A 22,521-nucleotide genomic window follows, 5' to 3' on the forward strand; every position below is an offset into this window, starting at 1 on the left:
TTTAATTTTAACAGTGCGAAACTTTAATTTAAGTCGTGTGGAGCTTTAATTTTAGCTATGCAAAACTTTAATTTTAGCAATGTAGAGCTTTAATTTTAGCCGTGTGGAGCTTTAATTTTAGCCGCGCAAAACTATAATTTTAGCCATGTAGAGCTTTAATTTTAGCCGTGCAAAACTTTAATTTTAACAGTGCGAAACTTTAATTTAAGTCGTGTGGAGCTTTAATTTTAGCTATGCAAAACTTTAATTTTAGCAATGTAGAGCTTTAATTTTAGCCGTGTGGAGCTTTAATTTTAGCCGCGCAAAACTATAATTTTAGCCATGTAGAGCTTTAATTTTAGCCGTGAAAAACTTTAATTTTAACAGTGTGAAACTTTAATTTAAGTCATGTGGAGCTTTAATTTTAGCTATGCAAAACATTAATTTTAGCAATGTAGAGCTTTAATTTTAGCCGTGTGGAGCTTTAATTTTAGCCGCGCAAAACTATAATTTTAGCCATGTAGAGCTTTAATTTTAGCCGTGAAAAACTTTAATTTTAACAGTGTGGAACTTTAATTTAAGTCATATGGAGCTTTAATTTTAGCTATGCAAAACTTTAATTTTAGCAATGTAGAGCTTTAATTTTAGGCGTTTGAGACTTTAATTTTAGCCGTGCAAAAATATAATATTAGCTGTGTAGAGCTTTAATTTTAGCCGTGAAAAACTTTCATTTCATCAGTGCGTAACTTCAATTTTAGCCCTGTGGAACTTTAATTTTAGCTGCCTGACGGTAACAACTCAAAAACCAGGGTGGGATTTCTCCATAACAGTCACTGTATACCAACTCTACTTCTTCACAACTTTAAAATTAAAAACCCCTTGAAATTACTTTAAAAGGGCATGGACCACTCATTCAGGAGGTCACAAAAAAGAACCGCTTGATACTTGATAAATCACAAGCCAGTTCTCTGTGATACTTCATGGTATATGTGTTCCTGAAGAGGGTAAAAATGCTCCTAAATAAGCAAATACTGATAAGATCATAATCAATATATTTTACAATATCGATATTTTGTCTCATCTCTACTAGTGTTTGCTTCTTATAAAAAAATCTAAAAGTTTTAAGAAGCTCAGTCCTCCAGACCCTGGCAGTGATGTGGTGCTGTGCAGTCTGCTGGAGAAGCTTGAGAAAGACTCAGTAATGTTTTTTTTTCTGGAGTGAGATGTGGATAAACATGGCTGGTACAGTAACAGATGAATTTTTTATGTTTATGTTTTTTTTGAGAGGCGTGTTTACTTGCTGTCGTATAACTCACAGCGCTCTAATCCCTCAGAACCCATCAGAACCAATCAGAAAGCTCCTGAGCTCTTAAAACTGTAAGATTTACTAACAGAGCGATGGAGAGCGAGTGATAGATCTGCTAGATGATTGCTCGTATTTTGGGGTCGGCTCTGAGTTCAGGTCTTTCCTGGCAGAGCTGGCAGTGTGTTCTTCCCCTGCTGAAGAATCCAGTTTCAGACCAGCTTCTACCTGCTGGTAGCTGGATTTACATGGTCTTTGCTGAGTTTTGATGGTGATTTATTAAAGGGTTAAGGTGATTTAAAAGCTGGATGTCCAAGACAAAACATAATACCCTATACTGGTCAATTAGCTGGTTGAACAACTGATGAGTGCCAGTTTCATCATACTGTAAAGTTTTTGATGGTCTTTGCACTGGAAGATACTTTCAAAGTTCGTAAAATTCTTCTTTTTGTATAGGCCGATCTTTATTTGTCCTTAAAGTCATTGTATACCAACTCTACAGGGGTTGGACAATAAAACTAAAACACCTGTCATCATTTTAGTGTGGGATTTTAGGTTTCATGGCTAAATTGGAGCAGCCTGGTGTTCAATCTTCATTAATTGCACATTATTGCACCAGTAAGAACAGAGTGTGAAGGTTTAATTAGCAGGGTAAGAGCACAGTTCTGCTCTAAATATTGCAATGCACACAACATTATGGGTGACATACCAGAGTTCAAAAGAGGACAAATTGTTGGTGCACGTCTTGCTGGAGCATCTGTGACCAAGACAGCAAGTCTTTGTGATGCATCAAGAGCCACGGTATCCAGGGTAATGTTAGCTCAGCATACCACCAAGAAGGACCAACCACATCCAACAGGATTAACTGTGGACGCTGTAAGAGGAAGCTGTCTGAAAGGGATGTTTGGGTGCTAACCCGGATTGTATAAAAAAAAACATAAAACCACGACTGATCAAATCACGCAGAATTCAATGTGAACCTCAACTCTCCTGTTTCCACCAGAACTGTCCGTCACCACAATCAATTATTGTGCTCTAAAACCAGGTGTTTTAGGTGTTTCAAAACTAGCACTCGGGTTGAACACACCCTCCTCTATCTCTCCACCTCACCCAGAGTTAAGTTGAGTTTGTATCGGTTAAAGATGATCAGTATCAAGGTTGCTAGAGACAAAGTGCTACCTGGCTTTAAAAAACACGTCAAATTTAAAGAAAAGTTTGTAGTTGCAGCAGCACACTTACAAAACAAGTCCCAAATGTGAAGCGAAGCTTCCAATAAAGTGAGTTTCCACAAGGCTGTTATGTTGAGGTGGGAGGGGTGTGTGTGTGTGTGGGGGGGGGGGGAGGGTCGGGGGTTTGGGTGTTGTCAGCAGCTGTGAAAGTAACTAATAAAGTAAATTGAAAGTAACTTAGTTACTTTTAAAATCAAGTAATCCATAAAGTAACTTAGTTACTTTTTAAAGGAGTAATCAGTAATCAGTAATTAGATTACTTTTTCAAAGTAACTATGCCAACACATCCTCTACTGCTGTCATCTGCTTGTATTCATACCATCAAACCATAATGACGTCCCACGTGTCCACACGTACCGGAGCGTCCTCCACTCGCGCAGTGTGAGTGTTTCCAAAGAGGGTCATTCACATGCTTCTCACTCTTCCATTTTCAGCCTCTCGCATAGCTGGCATTCCCCCGTCATCAGAGGCTGTAAGTGAGGGTTAAATCGGGATTACTCTGAAGTATCGGCGGGCAGCAGGCGTTCCGGCCTCGGCCAGGTTTAGCTTGTATGGCCATGAACTCTCTCGGGACGGGGGGACGGGGGAGGGAACGTCAGGCGCTCGGGGAATGCTCTGAACCACTGAGGTCACACCGCACCTCCACCGTCCAAGGTCACGCTCCACACTACACCACAATCCTCTGAACACTGAATATATTACTACATCCCTCAACAGCTCACGAGGAATTCTACACACTGTATGAGACTCAGGAACGAAGAAGCATGAAGGAAACTTCTACTCTGATCAACTTATCCTGTGCAGCAGAGAAAACTCTTGCTCTTCCTTTCCTGGAAACGTCCTGATGAGTGCCAGTTTCACCATCATAACGTTTTTGATGGTCTTTGCAGTGACCGCACTTAAGAATATTTCAAAAATTCTTGAAAGTCATTTTTTTCTTTATTTAGTTGAGTAGTTCTTGCTTTTCATAATCTGGATTAGAATATTACTCAAATATTCACCATTCACAGTATTGTACCTCTTCACTACTTTACTTTAACTGATGCTCTCAAACACAATTTTAGCCGTATGGAGCATTCGTTTTTGCAGTGTGAAAACTTTTATTTTAGCCATGTGGAACTTTAATTGTAGCTGTGTGAAACTTTCATTTTAGCCGTGCAAAACTTAAATTTTTGCCATGTGGAGCCTTTATTTTAGTTGTCCGAAACTTAAATTTTAGCTGAGCAAAAGTTTAATTTAAGCCATGTGAAGCCTTAATTTTAGCTGTGTGAAACTTAAATTTTATCCATGTGACACTTTCATTTTCGCTGTGTGGAGCTTTACTTTTAGCCCTGCAAAATTTTTATTTTAGCCGTGCAAAACTTACATTTTAACTATATAGAGCTATAATTTTAGCCATGGGAAACCTTACTTTTATCCATGTGGAGCGTTAATTTAAAAAAAAACACTGACATTTTTGATTGGTACTGTATATCAATGTTAATGCTGATTTTCATATACTGACATGCCAAAAGTCATGGGTTAAGTTAGAGTTGGTATACAGTGAACAGCCCTATTTGATTATTGTTCCAATCTATATTATCACAAGAACGTCTTAAAAGAAAAAGAAATACATACCATAAAAGAAATGAAGGTCAGTTAATCCAAAAATACGTTATAAGAATTTTAAAAGTATCCTCAAGTGCAGTCACCGCAAAGACCATCAAAAATGTTATGATGATGCTGAAACTGGCACTCATCAGGACCGCCCCAGGAACGAAAGGAAGAGCAAGAGTTTCCTCTGTTGTACAGGATAAGTCTATCAGAGTTGCCAGCCTCGGAAACTGCAAGTTAACAAACAGCTCCCCAGAGAAGAGCATTTCATTTTGGGTTTGTTTTACACTTTTAAGTTACTACATGATTCCTTATGTGTTCCTTCATAGTCTGGATCACTTTAATAGTATTTTTTACCATCATTTTGACTGGTACTGTAACCTGTTATGACATCATTTGACAAGTTGCAGCATCTCTGTTGCATTATAGAAATATAACACTATTAAACAAACGGCTGTAGCTTTTAATAGCATCTTTATTGCATATTTAATCAGTATATTTGATTAGCGTAGTGTTACACGATGATATAAAAACATTTAACCCCCAGTATGTGTAAACTGTACCTGTTCTAGGATTATAAAGCACCTCTGAAGGTTTTAAAACACTGTATTAATAAAAAACACAGAGGCGTGTTGTAGAGTAAAGAGCCGGAAACAGATCCTGAGGGAGTATCACTTACGCTGCTATAAATACGGACACTTGTGAAGTGGAATCTTATGTGTGCACTCCTCTCACCAGGACTGTTTCTGAGTGTGTGCTACGTTTAGTTCACCAGTCACAAGTTTGGACACAGCGTCTGTGAATAGTGAAGTGATCTATCCAGAGGCGGTCTTTGCATAGAGGCATTGCTAGGCAACTGCCTTGGGCCCCTCCCACTGCAGCCCACTGTAGGGGCCCCTGACTAGCTGCAAACTTCCCATAGACCTACAGCTGGTTATTGGGGCCCTTTGGACAGTAATTCACAGATGCGTTCATAAATGGTGATTCTTGTATGTTTAAAATGGAAACAAAGACAACACAATAAATTACAAAGGAATACATATTCTGTCCACACCCCCTCTCTTTCGCGCTAAAATGGAATATTCCATCCATGCCGGTTAACCGCGAATACGCTGCTTGTGAAAGACGGAATTAAGGTGAAATTAAGTGTACAAGTGGGTTGTGAGCGAAGCCATGAAGCCCCACTATAAGTCTAAGGCTAAACTAAAAACAGATGCTCTTCCAAAACTGATAAGCTTTTTTAGTGTGTCAGCACCACCGAACCCAAATGTTTTGGTGGAGGAGGGGGACTAGGAGGTGCCATACTAGGGTTGTGTAGGTAGGGTAAATTCTATTATTTTTAGAAAAATAACAAACGAAAATAAACCCAAAATGTTGACAAAAATATTATCTAACGAATTTCAAAACATAGAAACGAAAAACGTTAAAATGGTATTGATATAACATAATATAATATAACAGCTGGATCAAACAGTTTAGCGTCAGTCACAAGGAAAGCGCGCTCTCACTCTCACTCTCTCTCTTCCGCAGCGCAGAGCTGAATTCAGCGCGAGGCTAGAAATAATTTGAAAACTCATTTTAGTTTAATAAATTAAGATGAGTGAGGACCTGTAAAGTTAGTCAAATATTGTCAAATATAAAGGATAGGTTGAGGTTTTGGTGAGCTGTTTCAATTATTTGAAACTAACTGAAACTGATATTATTCTGCGCACTAGATATATCTATATCTATCTATCTATAGATTTTGATTGTGTTTTAAATGAGTTTGTATTTTATATTAATTATTTTTTATTCATTTTAAATATTTTTAGTATTTTATTGATCAAACACCCTTACACAAACTCTGCCTCCTCTCATATTTTCACTGTACATTTTGATGTGATTGATAATTATTCTTTATCATTAAGTTCAGTTACAATTCTAGATAAAAATTACTGATTGACTCACACAAATGCTCTCAGTCACACTGCTTTACTTTTTTTTGGCATTCGGATGTATATTTTATTTAAAGATATGTTTATTGATTGTACATATAAAAAGCTTCAATTTTCTTTTTTAACTATTTTTTTTAATAAATATTTTCCATTTTGACATACAATGGTGTTATATCTGAAACTTATTTCTCGCATATTAATGTTGATGGGCCCCCTAGCTAAATTCGCCTTGAGCCCCCAAATTGCTAAGTCCGCCACTGGATCTATCAGACTATGAAGGAACACATAAGGAATCATGTAGTCACTTAAAACAGTGTTAAACAAACCAAATTACTCTGCGAAGAAGCATTTAGCCGCTCTTATCTGAGGAGCTGGTAACTCTGATGAACTTTTTCCAGCCAGTTTTTTTTTTTGAGCCAGTTTCATCAAAAAGTTTGATATACAAATTCAGAATTTCTTGACGTTCTTTGATTCAAATTCTTTATTCATTTAGCAAAAAAAAAACTGTTGTATAAAAGCAATAGAACACTCAAAGTTGTGTGTTATCACGAATAACACACGACCAAATCACAGCCGTAATGTAATTCGTGATAACACACTCCCTCCCGTGTTCTACTGCTTAAATATCTCAGCTTCTTTTTGTAATTCTCTCACTCTGTAAGTGGTGCATGTTTATGATGAGTTGTGTTAGTCTTATTTTAACACAGTAAGCACGCAGACCACAGTCCAATATACTCACCTCTAAAAGCGCTGTGGTTAGCGGCTAATGCTAATGCTGCTGCACCCAGCCTTAGTGCTGGAGAAACTTCACTGAAGACTCACCCTTATAACTCTGTACTTCAGCAGAGTGACTTTACTGCTACTTAAGTTGTGTTAGTCACAATTCAGTCATCTTCTCGCCATCAACTCTACATGAGCTGATGAGTGAATGAATGCAATTAAATCCTTACAGCAATTTTCCAATGAGTAAATCTAGTAGAAAACCTTTTAGTCTGGACAGTAGAGATATTTCCTTAATACCCTTAATTTATGAAGAAATAATAAGTGAACAGGTGTTCTAATACTTTTAAAACTCATGCATTTTTTGTCTGATCTTTCCTTTTTTATATGTTTTTATATATATATATATGTTTATATGTTTTTTCCTGCAGAGCCACTAGCCGCATGTCCAAGCCGCCGCCAGAGCCCGGGCCTCCCAGCATGGTCAGCGAGACGTTAACCGCGGGCACCACTACCACTGTGGACACCACCTCAGGACTAAAGGTCAGACAACTGGCTCATGCTCACTGATCTTAGACCTGTTTTACAGCTGGACTGAGTATCAGATTAACACACACACACACACACACACACACAGAGCAGGTCCAGGGTCAGCAACAAGGCCCATCTTGCCAAAGTCACAACAATGCACTGTGCAGTTTGATTTAGGGCGTTTCAGTGTGTCTTTGCTATCGTAACGTCGGGAAAAGTACACCTTTGTGCACAAAAGGCATGTACTAATTCTCCTTATTAATCATGGGTGTGTTTTTAGGCAAAGCCTGCAATAAACCAATCAGTGTGTCACTTGCTTATCATTACTTTTATGAACCAGGTTCGCTCTGACTTTGGCGGATTGCTATTTTAATGGCGCAGCAAAGAAGCCATTACAATCAGAAAAATCATGTTTTTTTGCGCATTATTGAGACAAATGTTAGAAATTGTTCATGAGAAAATTACACTACCACACTGAGTAGAGACCACTGTTTCAAAAGTAATCCAGTTTTTTTAGATTCTTCTGTTCTGATTGGATTTTTTTTACTTAAATGAAAAAAATTGTCCATTAACTGATTCCTCAAATACATATAAATGCGTTACTGATTGTATTACAATGGTCTGTAGTAATCATAATATGAAATGCCTTGAAACCACAATCTTTTTCTTTCTCTTTCATTCTAAACTGGAGCCCGAAGGCTAATGCTCATCAAATAACTCATCTTATCATCTCACCAAACCACATTCCAAAACTGGTACCGTATGACATATTGTTTAACAGTACCAGTCAATGCAAAGAAAACAAGTTCATATTCATAAAGTTTTAAGTTTTATTGATAATATTAGCAACAGAGAAGCATTAGCAAAGAAGGTGATTTCATTTGAGCTAGAATCAGAGCTAGTCGATTCCAAAACAGCTTCTTCCCATATGCCATCAGGATGCTGAACAGCCAGTAGCACCGTATTTTTTTCACACTATAAGGTGCACTGTATTATAAGGCGCACTGTCAATAAACTTCTATTTTCTGGTCTATTTTTATACTTAAGGAGCACCGCATTTGTAGGCACATTTTAAGAGACACTACAAAAAAACTTTTAATCCAGCAGGTCTCGCCTTTGGGTGGTGGTGGGAGTAGCTGAGATAAAACTTAAGCTAAATAAAAAAAAGTGTAAGAAAAATTGACTTTCTTTTAAAGTCAAATGAGCTGTGGATATACATATACACAGATTTCTCTCCAACAAACAAAACAAAAAGTTGTTTATTTGGCTGAGTAAAGCGCTGTCAAAAGCTTAGATTCCTAAATTTCTCCAGCACTAAGGCTGGAGCGTTAGCATTAGCAGCTAACCACCAGCAGCTGTCTCGCAGCTTGTGTCACGTGTCTCACAGCTCATGAGACAGCAACCTGTCTCTCACACAAGATATCTAAAGTATGAAACATGTTCTGGTTTGTTTAACACTTTTTATTTACTAAATAATTCAGCATATGTTCCTGTATAGCTTTAATATAGTCTTCAATATTAAATTTATTTTACACTCTACTGTTACTGTATATATAACAGCATGTCTGTTCCTATTGTTCCAATATTATTCCTATTTAATTAATAAAACAGTCCTGTAGTTGATCAGTTGCCCTCTGTTTCTTGCTCTGGAGTGCCGGGCAGGCAGGTGGTGCTGTAATGTGACGTGATTGGTGGAGACGTTCGGTGAGGAAGGCCGTCCCCCTGCAGTGAAGCTCGTGCAGTGTTAGCACTCCTCCTCCCAGCAGCCGGAGAGATTTAATCCAGCTTCCTCATGCTGGAAAAAAAAATCACTATCCTATTACAGGCTCCACTCGGCCCATTCGTCAACATCACAGCCGCAGAGCAGAGCGGCTGAAACCGATTTGCATTTCCCCGTTAGCCTTAAAACTCTATCAGTTTTCAATAAGATCCAACGCCAGGTGCTGCACCATCCCTATATACACCTATTAAAGTCCTGCACGGCTGCTGACGGGACTTTCAGTTTACTTCTGGAAAGTTCTAGGAAATTACCAATACATTTTGAGTTAGGTCCCTTTACACAAAGATAGCCTTAAATAACAATAAGGCATTTTTCAGTAACATATCTTATCTTTACTTGAATTTTAAGGGCAATCTTAAAGAAAAAAATTACTTTAAAGGCTCTATTTACATCAACGGCCTATTTACACGACTTCCAGCTGCATCGTTTAAAATAGCAATAGTGCTTTTTAAAGAGACGAATTCAGTTTCTGAATCAGTTTCTCTGATTTTGCTATTTATAGGTTTATGTTTGAGCACAATGAACAGTGCTGTTTTATTCTATAAACTACGAAGAACATTTATGTGCAAAAAAATAATGCAAAGAAAACAAGTTCATATTTATAAAGTTTTAAGAGTTTAGAAATCAATATTTGGTGGAAAAACCCTGGTGGTTTTTAATCACAGTTTTCATGCATCTTGGCATCATGTTCTCCTCCACCAGTCTTACACACTGCTTTTGGATAACTTTATGCTGCTTTACTCCTGGTGCAAAAATTAATTCAAGCAGTTCAGTTTGGTGGTTTGATGGCTTGTGATCATCCATCTTCCTCTTGATTATATTCCAGAGGTTTATAATTTGGTAAAATCAAAGAAACTCATTATTTTTAAGTGATTTCTTATTTTTTTTCCAGAGCTGAATAAGAGCTATCCAACCTTTTGCCTTTTTCTAAAGGGAAACATTGTTTACTTATTATATATTATATACTTATATTAATATAAACTGATATAAAGTGATACCAATACCCAGTATCAGATCAGTACCATCAGTATTAGATTTTATTTTTATTTTAGGACACTCTATTCTCCTAGGACTTCCCCCTCGTGTATTTCAGCAGCGTATGCTGAGTCCTGTAGAGCTGCCAGACCCTGACCCGAGCGTGACGTGTCCTGGCCCTCGTCCTGGACCTGTATGTGTGAGACATTCACCTGATATCCGGTCCATCTGGAGGGGTATTCAGGATCTGACTCAGACTAGGAGCCTGGTCCCCTGCCAGTCCCACTAACAGCACTGGAGACCCGTCTTCCCCCCGGTCTTGGCAGTGGGTACAGGAGTTGTGATGGCTGCCCTCCATATTGGTCCCAGTGTGAATTTGTTGTTGTTGTTGACACGTCGTGTTGTTCATGTTCAGGCTTGACCGGTATGGGCAGTGTTTTCAGAAGAACTGTTGTTGAAAACACCCTAAATTCAGTGGTTTTTCATTATTTTAAAATGTTCTGTACTGTAGATTAATACTAAAATCAACCAAACTATGAAGAAAAAAATATGGAATTATTTAATAAAGAAAAAAGTGTTAAACAAACCAGAAAATGTGTTATATATTTTAGATTCTTCAAAGAAGCACGTTTTTGCTTAGATGACTGTTGTCAGGGTTTAAATCAACCTGGTGAAAGAAAATAGACTTAAATGTACTTAAAACGTATTGAAAAATGTCTAAGCATGCTATAAATGTACTACGATTTATGTACTTACTTAAAATATATTAAAAAAATACATAACTATGATCAATATCAATGATAAAATGTATGACAGTAAACTTTGCTAATACTTTTTAAAAAGTACAATATAGTGTATTTAAAAAAATAAACTACTATGAAGTACACTTTTAGTTTAATTTAATTCGATATACTTCTAAAATACTTATTTACAAATATACTTTTGTACATTTTTAGCAAAGTGTGTTAAAAACAACTGTTACAGTAGTTCACTTAAAATACAATGTATCATTTAACTTTTTAGAAAGTAAATTAAATTACTACATTTATAAAATGTAAAATTTATAGTAAATTTGTAACATGCTAAAAATTGTAGTACAGTATATTAAAATATATTTTTATATTCAACAAAGTACAGTATACTAGAAGTGTGCTACTTACAAAAGACAGAAACAAAAAGCATATATTTATACTCTATTTATACTAATGTAAATATAGATCACATATATTTAACATAAATTCTTAGTACTAATATATAAACCTAATATACCTGGTGCATAATATAATAGTGATACAGTTGTAATACTCATTAAATGTATTATAATTATTTTACTGTAAGCATATTTCAATTTATGGGGTTACATACTGTACGTGAAGTTGTTTAAATGTTTAAATGTCACTTACAAAAGTATATTTAAAATAGTTCCACTTTAGTACAGTTAAGTACACTTAGCACAATTTAAGTAAGACTTTTGTACTATTTTTATACTGTAATTAAAGTATAATAAGTACAAAACAAGTTGTTCCATTTTAGCACTCTTTAAATATACTGATTAATAATAATGTGGCTACAAGAAAACACTTTAGTGCACTATAACATAATAATAATGCTTAGTATACTTTAATCTATTTAGTATACTTTTTTTTACTAGGGCATTCAGTGGTGCACCTGTGTTTTCTGTTGCCAAGATAGCAATACCCCAGAAATATACTAGAACACACCTTATTTCGAGACCACCACACCAATCAGTGTAGATATATTCACAAGCACTGTTGCTATTTATTTGATGCAGATGGAAGGCATGAAAAAATACACTTTTGGCAGGGTGTAAGATAGCAATGAGCATCGCAATGCTCCTGACTCAGGGTTCAAGATAGGAACCATTGAATTAATTTAATATATATAATAAGATCCTTAAATTAAAGTAAAGTTTTCTGTTTTATTCTTAGCAGAAGAGGAGAATAGCATTAGCATTAGAGTTAGTTTTGGACAGTATCAATTTGACAAATAGTCAATAGTGGCTCAGTTGTGTATGTTCTGGATTTGACGAATGGACTGTACAGAGAATCTAACAGCAAACTGTCAGATACTGTACTCATATTTCACTGCTGTGTGTGTGTAGAGTGGGCCGTGCTGGTCTGTACAAGCTTCAGAAATAAGCTTTTACTGGTTCTGCTCAAGCTCTGTAGAGGAGGGAAGCAGTTTATACTGAATTATACACCTTATTTTCCATGACGACAAGTGGGAGGCCATCTTTGTTTGCTTAGTTTTAGAACTTCCAGAGCAACAGTGGATCTATTAATGTAGATTATTATTAACCACAGTGATAATAAGAATACATAATGAATTATATAATAGACTCATTTAGAGGAAGTCTCAATAATTTAATATTTTTCGCAATATAAGGTCTTAAAACGCTCTTAAAATCCTTTAATTTTCTCTTAAATCGACAATGCGCTTTATTATCCTGTGCTACTCATAAAATAAATTGTACCAGTCAGGTATTAAGGAGCAGTGAAGCCAATACGGTGAATTACAGCATTATAAGGGTTTATATTAAGAGTTTTTAGTGAAGTTTCTCCAGCACTAAGGCTGGGTGCAGCAGCATTAGCATTAGCCGCTAACCACATCGATAGCCATTCGCTGTTCAGAGGTGAGTATATTGGACTGTAGTCTGAATGTTTACCAATGTTAAAACAAGGTACGTGGGACGAACCGCTAGCTGATAGTACCTTTGGTTTACGGAACACTCAGGATTAGCGGTTAATGCTAATGCTGATGCACCCAGCCTTAGTGCTGGAGAAACTTCACTGAATCTCACTCTTAGACAAAATATTGGAAATCTAAGCTTACTGTAAAATAAACGGAAGCACTTTAATCACCCAAATAAACAGTTCTTAGGAGAGAAATCTGTGTAGATTAACATCCAGCACTCGTTTAACTTTGCAAGAAAAGGTATTTTTTAAGAATTACAGTTTAGTTAACTCAGCTTCCCCATTAGACTGGAAACATGGCGACACCCTTGCTCACTTCGATGCAGGCATCCTTTTTTATGGAGGAGGATGAAGTTTCATCATAATTTAGTTATAGAACAATTTTCAAGTGTATGATTACTTAATTAATGTCCTTAAGTATTATTATAAATTAAATTTATCTTTTCTTTTTCCTTTTCAGAGCTTGAAAGCCGGTGGGAAGGTGCACAGCTTTGGGAAGAGGGATCACTCCATTAAGAGGAACCCGAACGTGCCGGTCGTGGTGAGAGGATGGCTCTACAAACAGGTGAGTTAGTTATTTTTATTTTCAAGGTTCAAAAACCTGTTTCTATACAATATAAAAGAAACGTTTAAATTAGTTCTGTTTGTAAGAATTGCAAGCAACGTCCTTCAACCTTACAGCAGCTTCTGTATTGAACATAATCATTAAAATAACCTGCTTATATTAGTTAAATTAGTTAAATATAAGGAAAAGTATGAAAATATGAAAATCACAGGTTTCTGACAGAAGTACAGGCCTATCTGCTGAGATTCTCTCCTTCAGCTTCTGTATGTAAAGTTATGCAATCTCCATTATTTCATTTTAAATATTGCAACGGTAAATCAAATGAACTGCCAAGGGTAAAGTCTCTACAGGGCTGGGGCTGGAGTAGCATTAGCATTAGCCGCTAACTGCTATTTAACTGCTAATTAACTGCTCTTTCCATGTTCAGAGGTGTGTATATCGGCCTGTAGGCAGCTCCTGACCCCGGCTAGCACTGCTGGAGCAGCATTAGCATTAGCCGCTAACTGCACGAACTGCTAGCTGTTTGCTGCTAATGCTAATGCTCCAGCTTTCGTGCTGGAGAAATTCACGAATCTAAGCTTACTGTAAATAAGCGGAAGAGCTTTACTCACCAAAATAAACAGTTTTCAGGAGAGAAATCTGCGTAGAATAATATCCACATCTTGTTTGACTTTAAAATATATATATATATATTTTTATTACAGTTGCGCTTTAAAATAAAGTATTTTTTAAATTATGGTGCGCTTTATGTATGAAAAAAGACCAGAAAATAGGTGCTTATTGATAGTGTGCCTTAAAATCTTATCTTATTGTGCAAAAAATACAGTATTTGCCCATCTATTAGGTGCCCACTTGTAAATAAAGAATCCGCCCACTGTTTATGCCATTTCTACTCTTTGGTGTATCTCTGTTTCTGGCAGAATCTCCCACTGTGGCAGAATTATAAACTCATTGGGACATGGTATCCTCGGGTCCAGGTACATGGTGTAGTCTGAGCTTTACTGAATGTACTGAGATAACAGTGTCTGAACTTAAATTAAACACACTGAGGGATTTCTGCTCCTGACACGACGTCAGCCTTCAGTACACACCTTAATCCTTTAATAACAAGCCAGAGAAGTGCCTGTTTCTCTCCTGCTCTTCTGCTTCAGCTCCTTTCTGTTGGAGATATAATGTGTTGAGTAAGGTTTTAATCCATATTATAGCAAAAACTACTCAACTAAGTGAAAAAAAAAAATCTTTGAATGTGCAAGGACCATCAAAAGGTTATGATGATGAAACTGGCACTCATCAGGACCGCTCCACTTAAGGAAGAGTAACCAGCCTCAGAAACTACAAGTTAACAGCTCCCCAGATAAGAGCACCTAAAAAAATATATATATATATTAGCTGATCAGTTGCATCCAGTGAAAAACATACAATTTTCAGTTGCATCCAGGCAAGTTAAAGACTATATTAATGTATTTTATTAATCACACAGTGGGTTTGATCTGTGTGTTTTGATTCAGAGACGAGTCTTTTTAATCAGCTATCAGAAGCAATCTCATCACAGTTTACATGGTTAGCCTACTGTTACCTTTCTTTTAGAAAAATCGCCGTATACCCAGATATGTTTTAACATCAGTGTTGCAACTCGCTGCTCTTAAAAATCCTCCCCAGCGAGGCGGGGGGCTTCCCTACTAGCCCACCGCGCTCCGCAAAACCAGCATGCTGATTGGCTGTATCTCCTGAAATGCAGAACTTTATCCTTGAACTGGCTCCGTGATTGGCGTTAAGAGATTTTCCATTCACACAGCGGTCAGTGGCCTGTCTCCTCATTAATAATACAGCTGAGCTGAGTGAAACGATTCGGGGCTACTAGAAAATTATGCGGGGCTAAAGCCCCGGAAGCCCAGGCCAGGCGACGCCCCTGTCACAGAGTTTTTAGTTTTATTATCATAACATTGCACTTGCAATTGATACTTTTATAGTTTTAAAGTATGTTTTCTTTATTTAGTTGAGTAGTTTTTGCCTCTCATAATATAAGATATTAGAACATTACTCAAATATTCACTATTCACTGTATACCTGTAACTCTACCTCTTCACAATTTTAATAGAACTGATGCTCTCAAACACTTTATTAAGAGACAAGAAATTTAAGTTTAATTAACTCTTGATGAGTTCAGCACAGCTGTTAACTGAAAGCCTGAGTTCAAGGTGACTCTACCTCATAAAACTGACTGAGAAAATCCAGCAGAGATGAGAAAAACTGTCTAATTTAACCAAAAGGTGCTACTTTTGAAGAATTTAAAATGGTTTATTTCATTTTTTGTTTAATAAATAATTCCATAGGTTTTTCTTCATAGTTTGGGTGGCTTTAATTTTAATCTACAACTCAGGGTTGGGTTTACCAAAAGCTTCTTAACGCTAAGAACTCCGTAAACTCGTACTTAAGATTGATTTTTTAATTAACCGCCAACTTTGAGAGAGAAAAAATATTATTTCCATGGCTGGACCTGTATTATATTATATTATAATATATTATATTATATTATGATAATTAAATCAGTAAAATCAAGATTTGCAATAGTTAAAGCACATCACAATATATTTCCATGCTATTGGGAAAAATCATTGGTATTGATAGAACATATAGTCATTTATGCTTATTTATTTAGTCATATATATCATTAGTAGTATTTTATCAATGCCTAAGTACATTCTTTTGTTATTAAAATTTTGAATATATAAATAATGATACTGATTACAACACATTTCTACGTTTTTCGGGTGTAATAGTGAATAAATACTCTATATTTGCCAGTGTTGAATCGATGTTTGTGGTTCGGGGGAGGAGTCAATAAAGACAAAGACGTTCTTTTACCTCATTCATTAATTTTTACTTTGCGAAGCTGTTTGGGAAACACTTGCAAAACTGGCTTGTTAATTTTCTCACTTAATTCGTTAGTTTGTTCGTTATTCGCTAAGATTGATTGGTTTTGGGAAATCCACCCCAAAACATTTTAAAATAATGAAAAAACTCTGAATTTAAGGTGTTTTGAATTAAACTTTAGACTGCTCTAGCCTTACACTCTGCTCCTCTAATGTACGTCTAATGAACTGTTGAGGTTTTGGAGCTCAGAGAATTCTGGGAAATGGAGTTGAATGATCCGGACAACAGATTCAATTACAGGAACTCTAATGAAACACGTGGATCGTTGCTTATTTCAAATTTTTCGTCTGTGCCTCTTGTTCCTGTAAGCCACAGTTCCCAGTGTAATGTAGAGTAATTAAACGCGGCTCAGACGCTGGAAGCTGATTGGTTGCTTGTGCTTGTGCCCGCAGGACAGCTCGGGGATGAGGCTGTGGAAGCGCAAGTGGTTCGTGTTGTCGGATTACTGCCTCTTTTATTATAAAGGTGAGTCACTGTGCACTGCTGCCTATAAACGGTGATTAATTATAATTAGCTGAAGCAGCGCGACGCTGTGCTCTCGGCTCCTGTTTGTGAAACGTGATTTCTGTTCTGTTTTTTGTATTTTAATTTGCCTAATTTTATGTTTTACCTTTTTGCCCTTTTGCTTTATTTATTTTATTCATTTCATCCTTTTATTTATTTTATTACTGATTCTAATTTTTGTCTTTTGCCTTTTTATTTTATGTATTTTGTTCTTTTATTTTTTTTTATACTTTTTTAACTTAAAATCAATAACGGATCATTGGATCAAATGAACATCGATTTAAAAAAATGAAATATATATTTTTTTAACACAGCCTTAGTAATTACAGTAAACGCAGTAGTTAAAGATCACAGTAATGCTTTTCTCTTCACCTGTCAGTGATATATGATAATATTATGTGATAGTGATAATATTATGGCTGATTAGAGTATCTTAATGAGGCAGTATAGCATACTTTAGTAAAAATACAATTGATCAATTGATTGTGGGGCATCTTCAAGCTTAAGCTCTGTTTTCAGTCGAGTCCTGCTCTGAACTTTTTCAGGAAGAGATTTGATATTTCAGCTCTGAGATTTGTTACGAGAGATTTTTTGCTTTATTTTTCAGCTTTACTGATTCTTTTTGCACTGTAAATTCAATAATTTGAATTTACTTAAATAAAATGGAGGAAACCGGTTGCCTTAAAAAAGTTAAGTAATAGGTAATAAATAGTTAGCATAACTTAGAACATCAAGTTATAACAACTTTTTTATTTTATACTATAAGAACCGGATAAGTTGAGTTTATTTAACTTTTTTAAGGCAGCTGATTTGCTCAAAATTTTTAAGTAATAGGGAATAAAAATGTGAGTTAGCATAAATTAAAACATCAAGTTATTACAACTAAAAGGATAGTTGATTTAACTTTGTATTTTTGTTAAACTGTAAAACCTGATAAGTTGAATTTATTTAAAAAAATTAAGAAACTGGTTGCCTTAAAAAAGTTAAGTAATGGGTAAAAAAACTTGAGTTAGCATAACTTAAAACATCAAGTTATTACAACTAAAAGGATAGTTGATTTAACTTTTTTATTTATTTTATTATACTGTAAGAACTGGATAAGTTGAGTTTACTTAACTTTTTCAAGGCAGCCGGTTTGCTAAATTGTTTTTTAAGCAGTGAGGAATGAAAACTTGGGTTAGCATAAATTAAAACATCAAGTTATTACAACTAAAGGGGAAGTTGATTTAAATTTTTATTTATTTTTGTTATACTGTAAGAATCGGATAAGTTGAGTTTATTTAACTTTTTTAAGGCAGCTGATTTGCTCATTTTTTGTTACGTAATTGGGAATGAAAACTTGAGTTTGCATAACTTAGAACACCAAGTTATTACAACTAAAGAGAAAGTTGATTTAAGTTTTTTATTTTTGTTATACTGTAAGACCGGATAAGTTGAATTTATTTTAAAAAATTAAAGAAACTGGTTGCCTTAAAAAAGTTAAGTAATGGGTAATGAAAACTTAAGTTAGCATAAATTAAAACATCAAGTTATTACAACTAAAAGGAAAGTTGATTTAAGACCTGATAAAGGGGAAGTTGATTTATTTGTAAGGTAGCCCAGGGGGGGAATCACTACACACTGATGGTGAGTGTTAGATAGTCAGAAACTGTTGGACACACCCAGTATGCAAATAGATTGTGACAGAAGCCAATGGAAAAGAAGCTGTTAATGACAAAACAGACTAACCTCAGTTTTTATAAGTTGGTTCAACTCAGTTCAATCTCAGTTTGAATGTATATACAGTATATGTGCCCACAAATGTTCAACTAACTCAAAATAGTTGAGTTTTGTTTAGAAATCTCCAATTTTATGTAAAACAGACTTAAATCATTTGAGTTGAGTTGGGATGTTTTTTCTCCTCCTCAGACAGCCGAGAGGAGACGGTCCTGGGCAGCATTCCTCTGCCCAGCTACGTCATCGCCCCGGTGGAGCCTGAAGACCACATCAGTCGCAAATACGCTTTTAAGGTAGCCCCATTCAGCCCACACCCAGTTCAGGTACTGGTGACAATGATGGGCTCGTCCTCTTGTGCTTTTTAATGTTACCACCACCATCAAAGCCTGGTAGAAAAAAGTAGATACTTAACTATTGTGGTTAATAGTGAATGGTGAAACTCTGAATGGATGTCTATTGGAATCTGTGATAGGACCAGGTAAGGTTTAAACATGAGAACATAGCAATATTTTATCAAATTATGCTAAATTATGAATGTTTTTTTAGCATATCTTTGATTTTATCAGTTCTTTTTGTAGTTCTATATAATAGCAGACTGTAGTTCTGTATCTGTTTCTCTGCATATTTTATTATTATTCTCCTTTCATCCTGTTCTTCAGTACTCAGGACCTCACAGGATAGATCCCACATACTGTAAAAATACTGAAAAATTGTAATTAAGTAAAAGTACCTTTACTTTGCTAAAATTCTACTCAAGTAAAAGTAAAAGTACCCATCTAAAAAAAATCTACTTGAGTAAAAGTAAAAATTACATAGTTACTTTTAATTATTTGATGTAAAAAAAAGTACAAATCATAAATTAAATAGTTATTTAATTTATTTTTTTGACCTTTCAGGCAGTATTTGTTTAGACCACCCCATAAAACAATTTTAAGAACAAGTGGCATAGGTTATAGGTTTCTATGATCCATTTTTTTTTCTTTACTGTTAAAAAGTTATGGTCAAATAGGTGACTATAAACCATATGTTTATAGTTTTACAGTTCATTCATATTTTTTAACTTGCCAATGCTATGCCTTAACTGCTATTTACATGTTTTTTTTTTAACATTCAAGCAGATTGTTTAATGTTTCCAATAAAAAAACTTAAGGAAATATCATTAAAAACATGAAATCATACAAAAAATATGTTGGTGGGTGCACACGCAGTGCCGTAAAGAAGCACATATCGATGGGTAGCATAACTTGACAGAACACCGGTTCCCCCGAGCACAGCTGATTCACACAGCGTAATAAGCACTGCTGGGAAAAGTTTAGCTGCGCTGCCATGGAGAACAAAATTCTTTTTTTTTTTATTATTTAATTCAAGTTTTCTTTTTTTTTCATTTCATTTCATTTCATTTTTACTCAGTAATGGGGAGTTTTCCAAAGTAGTAAAGTAAATTACTTGTGTCCAAATGAACTTGGGTAAAAGTAAAATTACCTCATTTTAAAACTACTTTAAAAATTACTCATTACAAATTACTCATAAAATCTACTCAATTACAGCAATGTGAGTAAATGTAATTAGTTACTTTCCACCTCTGTATCTAACACCCCTCCAACCCTAACAGTCTATTTTCACTCCTTATGACTGCCTGGTTTAAATAGTAACAGTGCTTCTGAATATATCTACACTGATGGGTGTGATGTTTTAGAAATGAGGTGTGTTCAGGTAAATTTCTGGAGTTTTGCTTGTTTATCTTGGTAACAGAAAACCCAGGTGATCCACTGACTGAATACAACCTAGACAAACATTAAACAGTCAGACGTTCATTGCTATCTTGGCAATACAACAGTGCATAAACCAAAACAACAATAAACAGAATACTAAATACAATAACATTGCTTAGACACGGCCAGGTAGCTGCGACGTTAAAATAGTTGTCTTCCAAAGTCAGAGCGCACCTGGCTCCTAAAGGGAATGATGAACAAGCGACATACCGATTGGTTTATTTTACGTTATAAGTAATTAGTTCATGCCTTGTTGCACTTACTTGATCATACTTTTCCTGTCGTTACGATAGCAAAGACTGATACACACTGATACACTCTAAATCAAGCTGCATGGTGCATGCTTGACGACTCATCTATAGATCCCTAAAATAGGGCCCATAATGAGTGTAAGTGTGTGCTGTGCTGATGGTACAAGTGAATCAAATCAAATACAGCAGTGCTGCTGGAGTTTTTAAACACTGCACTGTCCTCCACTCCATTTCACACTCCTACCTACAGCTGTCGAGTCGATCAGGAAAAGCACCGTGTCTACATCAACCCGTGAATTAGTATTCATGGCCCCGCCCATCTTGGCTCGGGACCGCCCACAGACAGTGAAGTGTAAGGGTTTACTTTACCCAGCACTCAGTGCTGTATCTTTATAACTAAGGCTGTATCTCTGAAAACATTTTGTCCTTTGAGTTTTAGAGCTCTAAAACCGACCGTGGGTGCTGTTAGCCAATCAGAGGCGACATGTTTGCATTAGGGGTGGGCGATATGGCTCTTAAATAATATCACGATATTTCAGGGTATTTTTGCGATAACGATATACTTGACGATATAGGAAAACAGAAAAATAATTAATTAATTTCAGGAATATAGTATAATAGTATAACAGAATAATCATAATGTGGCAAAATAAATAATATAGCATAAAATAAAATAATGCAGCAAATAATATTGCAGAATATTTAATGCATGCATATAAACTGCAAACTAAAACAAATATACAATAAATAAACCTAAAGCTTCACAGTAAATAATAGACTACTTTTAAGACAGAACATCTCTATTATCATGATATGGATTTTTAATATCATGATATTTCTGTGTTACGATATATTGTATACGATATAATATTGCTCACCCCTAGTTTGCATGTATGAATATTCATGAGCAAGAGCTGAAATCCTGTCCTTCTTCAGAGACCACTCAATCAGTGATTTAAAGCAGGGTTATACAGAAACACCTGAGCATGTTTTACACAAAAAAAAAAAAAAAAAACAGCTCACATGGCTTCATTCATACTTGAGATCAAAACTAGACATTTAAAAATGAATTAAAAAATGATGGAATGGAAAACCTCCAGCAGCACTGCTGTATCTAATCCAATCTAATCTAATTTAACACCTTATACACCACACACCATTATAATCAGTGCTAATCACTGCAGTGCTGAAAATACCCACCCAAATAATAAAAATAATAGCTGATATGTGGTGATTTTCTATACTTTGAGGACCTATAGGTTGAAGAACAGAGTGAAAGGAGGAGGTAATATTTTAATCATTTAAAATAGAAGCTGTTTAAAGGATGTAATGTGAAATAAAGTAACGTTTATTAATGTATTATATATATATATATATATATACAGTCGTTGGCTATGGTATTGAGGCGCTGCTCCAGCTGCATTGTGTTGCATTCGTGTCTGTGTGTAAAGCATCCTGCAGCCTGTGTGTGTGTGTGTGTGTGTGTGTGTGTGTGTGTGTGTGTGTTTTGTATCTCTCCTGAACTTTATTGCATGGAAACCCTCGTATCTCCTCTTATCCGTCTGTGTTTATTAACCGCCTTGTGTGGACAGTGTCAGTTTGTGCTCATCTTCACACCTTTACTTATTAGACCATCATCCAGTTGAGTTGTCATTGTGAACAGTATAGTGAACAGTAGCTCAGTAGCCCTTAAATATGATGATTTGTTAATATAGTTTGGAGACCCCTTTATATTCAAAGTTATATGTATTTATTTATTTCCCCCTACATTATAAAGTGAGTCCTTATGAGTGCCAGTTTCATCATTATAACATTTTTGATTATCTTTTTTCACTTCCTGCATTTGAGGATACTTTTACAGTTCTTGAAATTCTTCTTTTCGGATTGACTAATTGACTAATTTCCTGAAGCCCTTTTTCTTTGCTTAGTTGAGTAGTTCATAAAAGTTGTTGCTTCTCATAATCTGGATTCGAACATTACTCTATAAATATTCACTATTCACTGTATACCTGTAACTCTAC

General features: G+C 35.6%; 1 protein-coding gene across 10 annotated transcripts in view; it reads left to right on the forward strand.

Annotated features, from left to right (window-relative positions):
• Positions 1-22,521, forward strand: part of plekha7b (pleckstrin homology domain containing, family A member 7b) — a 291,689-nt gene that overhangs the window by 159,994 nt on the left and 109,174 nt on the right. For all 10 annotated transcript variants that reach the window (XR_007424774.1, XR_007424772.1, XR_007424775.1 and 7 more), the window contains 4 exons: positions 7,190-7,301; positions 13,219-13,323; positions 16,650-16,722; positions 18,670-18,770. Coding sequence is in view for 2 of the 10 variants with exons in the window: in XM_049465414.1 (XP_049321371.1) it covers positions 7,190-7,301; positions 13,219-13,323; positions 16,650-16,722; positions 18,670-18,770 (391 nt within the window). In the remaining 8 variants the exon portion in view is untranslated. The remainder of the gene's footprint in view (positions 1-7,189; positions 7,302-13,218; positions 13,324-16,649; positions 16,723-18,669; positions 18,771-22,521) is intronic.

Source organism: Astyanax mexicanus, chromosome 16, assembly GCF_023375975.1.
Source record: "Astyanax mexicanus isolate ESR-SI-001 chromosome 16, AstMex3_surface, whole genome shotgun sequence".
Lineage (NCBI taxonomy): Eukaryota > Metazoa > Chordata > Actinopteri > Characiformes > Acestrorhamphidae > Astyanax > Astyanax mexicanus.